The 3,415-nt window shown below is 37.5% G+C and overlaps 1 protein-coding gene across 1 annotated transcript; it reads left to right on the plus strand.

Annotated features, from left to right (window-relative positions):
- The first annotated feature begins 253 nt into the window (after positions 1-253).
- Positions 254-2,284, plus strand: LOC127642023 (uncharacterized). Its single transcript, XM_052124771.1, has 2 exons — positions 254-297; positions 1,222-2,284. The coding sequence occupies exons 1-2, from the start codon at positions 254-256 to the stop codon at positions 1,946-1,948; spliced, it is 771 nt and encodes a 256-aa protein (XP_051980731.1). The 3' UTR covers positions 1,949-2,284.
- The last annotated feature ends 1,131 nt before the right edge of the window (positions 2,285-3,415 follow it).

Consider the following 3,415-nt stretch of genomic DNA (forward strand, 5'->3'; position numbering starts at 1 on the left):
TTCTCAAAGTGAGAACTTGAATAAAACTAAAAAAAAAAAATGCAAAAATTCTCAAAAAAAAAATACAGAAAAATAATACAGATGTCTATTTGTGAGCCTACTCTTTTCAAAGTCCAAGCATAATGTTTTGAGTCAGTTCTAATCAAAAAGATTTTGTCACACAAATCAAAATCATATGGTGTGACACTATTTTGGGATATTTGAACAGGCAACTGTTTTGACACCCTTGGGAAGGAGAGGACCTTCTTCAGCAATGTTGTACAGAACTAGCAGTGTATTGCTGCTGTACAACCTGAGGTGAGTCATCATTTTTATATTTACAATAAATCAGATCTTGTTGGCACTCTGACAAAAGTCCCACTTCCAGATGTCTTTTGGTGTGACACATTTTTTATAAAAATGCAAAAGAAATTTGTCATAATTATATGCAAATCTATGCTGCTTTGTTATAGCTAGCATGTTGTTAGTATGCTAATGTGTAGCTACAAGACTCAAGGTTGTGCTAAGTGCAGAAAACATCATATGGTGTGACACTTCATCATATGGTGTGACATGTCTGCCTGTCACGCCATATGATTTGATTGTCACACCATATGATATGAATTGTAATTCCCTGCATATATAACAATAAATAACAAAGTCCAATGTATGTTTTGTCTTTTTAAACATTTATTCGGGTCCATCATCACATAAAAGCTGTAATTATCCACCATCGATTGTGTTTAGTTTAGTTTAGTTTTATTCGGTGATACAGATTTCTAGTTCATCAGACAGACACAGCAGACCCTTCACAGAAACCATAGAATGCTGTTTAAGTCTAAACAATGTTGTCTTCATCTCAAACCATACATTTCCTTTTATTTTGTCAACTTGAGGCAGATAATGATGACAAGTGCAGAGAGGACAAAGAGATACAGGGAGAGACTGAATTCAGACCCTGCAAAGAGAGAGGAGTTGCTGAGGAAAATAAAATAAAAGTAAACAACAACTGTCTGTTTCTATTCAGCTGACCAATAGGAAAGGTCTGAGGGTGCTTTCACTGTTGATTCAAAATGCCTTGAGGCAGATTTCTTGAAGCCTGGCAATACATGATAGCTAAAATACATGATAGCTAAAATATCATCACTGTAGGCAGTGCAACTAAGAGGAACGCAGTTAGGAAACGAAGAGAATAAACAATGTTGAACAGCTGTTAAAATGTTCACACCATTCTGTTAACAGATATCAAGAAAAGAAACAGAAAGGGGAGATGCCTAAATTTAGAATCCAGACTCTCCCACCGTCAAGAAGAGAGAAGCTGAGGGAGATATGGAGAAATTCTCAAACAAAATATAGAAACAAAAGAAGAAATTTAAATGCATTTCTCAACATGACTCCCCCAGATAACTCCATCTATGATGGAGACATCCAGGTAGACCCAGATCAAGTCCCAGGTCCTACATCACCACCACCAAGCCCACCTTCATCACCACCACCAAGCCCACCTTCATCACCACCACCAAGCCCACCTTCATCACCACCACCAAGCCCACCTACATCACCACCACCAAGCCCACCATCATCACCACCACCAAGCCCACCTTCATCACCACCACCAAGCCCACCTACATCACCACCACCAAGCCCACCTTCATCACCACCACCAAGCCCACCTACATCACCACCACCAAGCCCACCTACATCACCACCACCAAGCCCACCTTCATCACCACCACCAAGCCCACCTACATCACCACCACCAAGCCCACCTACATCACCACCACCAAGCCCACCTTCATCACCACCACCAAGCCCACCTACATCACCACCACCAAGCCCACACACTGAAGAGATAAAGAAGGGAAAACCATATGTGGGACAAATTGTTGCCATAAGTATGGAGGGGCTGCAGGTGAACTGCATGAAACAACGTGGAGACAAAAATGGTTTTGTCTGGCCAAATAGGTGAGACTGCATTTATTATCAAGATCAGGAAGTTGTTTGTGGCTTATCACAACCTCAGCAAGGCAGTCGGTTTGCTACTCTACCCAAATTTGACTGGCTTATGTACAATGGAGTCTAGATGAACTGATTTATTTGTGGATCCACTCAGCTACGCTGTATGTTCACGGTTCAAATGATATAAAACAATTGTTTGTTTTACTTATATTAATACATATTGCAGACCAGTTTTGAATTGAAATGACATTTGATACACAAACATATGTTCATATGGTTCATACAATATTTAAAAAATGTTTATTTTATTGTTAAATATCAAATAAATCAATAAAATTTGAATATTACCTTCCAGCATTTAAGAGTGGTTAAATATTTCCTGCCATATGAGTGATCAGTACTCACCAATAAGTAGGATAATACATGGTTTGCATTGACACATGGCGACATTATCATATGGTGTGACACTATATCATTTGGTGTGACATTCCAAATTGTGAAAATAACATACCTTTATTAATGATAAAACCTGAAAATATTCATGGAATACATAGAAAATAGTATCAGCAAGAGTCACAAATATTTTTATAATTTTCTAGCAAGGTTTGTCACAATAAATAGAAAATATGTTGAAAGACCGACGGCATAGGTCTCACATTGAGCAATGTTTTAGAAAATAATACACAAATGTAATAAATTTTGACAAAACTATAATGGATCACAGTTTAGTTATGATAAATGACTTTGATAAAGTGAGTAACTTAAGAAAGGTATAATCCATTTTCAGTTTATATACAATTATTTTCATGTCACACCATATGACGATTGTACTGCACTAATACAACAAATTTTCACATATATTCTGATTCCAATTGAAAATTTGAAACAACATATGTTTCTATAAAGATGAGAGTTAGTAGAACAAAAGTCAAACTTCAATCCTGCATCTATCAACTCTTTCAAATTTCACTAATGTTCCACAGAAGAAGAAAAAAGTATTTTGAATAACATGAGGAGAAAGTTTTTGGTTTTGTGGGGACTCCTTAAATGTTCAGCTCTTTCAGACCACAGCCCAATACGACATCCACTTGTGGATCTGAAGGCCGATGAGTTCATGATCGGTGTAGGAATAATTACTTTACCGGCCAGAAATTCGGTAAAATGCTGCTAATGTAATCACCGCACTGCTGCCAAACAACCACGCCCATAACCCAGAGGATAACAGATATACTTACCATCAGCGATCATCAGCAGCATTGGCATCAAAACACAGTTAGACAGGTGCAGCATCTTCATATATTTAAAAGTCGTCATGTTTTCTAGATATTTCTGAAAAAATTTCCTTTTCCGTGAAGGACGTTCGTGTTCGTATGAGTCAGTCTAACATGTTACTTTCATTCATTTAACTTTCACTTTCGGATAGCTGTGGGCTGGGTCTATGTGATTAAATAAGAAAATAAGATCAGCACAAGCGCAC

The sequence above is a fragment of the Xyrauchen texanus genome, unplaced genomic scaffold (genome assembly GCF_025860055.1).
Source record: "Xyrauchen texanus isolate HMW12.3.18 unplaced genomic scaffold, RBS_HiC_50CHRs HiC_scaffold_300, whole genome shotgun sequence".
Lineage (NCBI taxonomy): Eukaryota > Metazoa > Chordata > Actinopteri > Cypriniformes > Catostomidae > Xyrauchen > Xyrauchen texanus.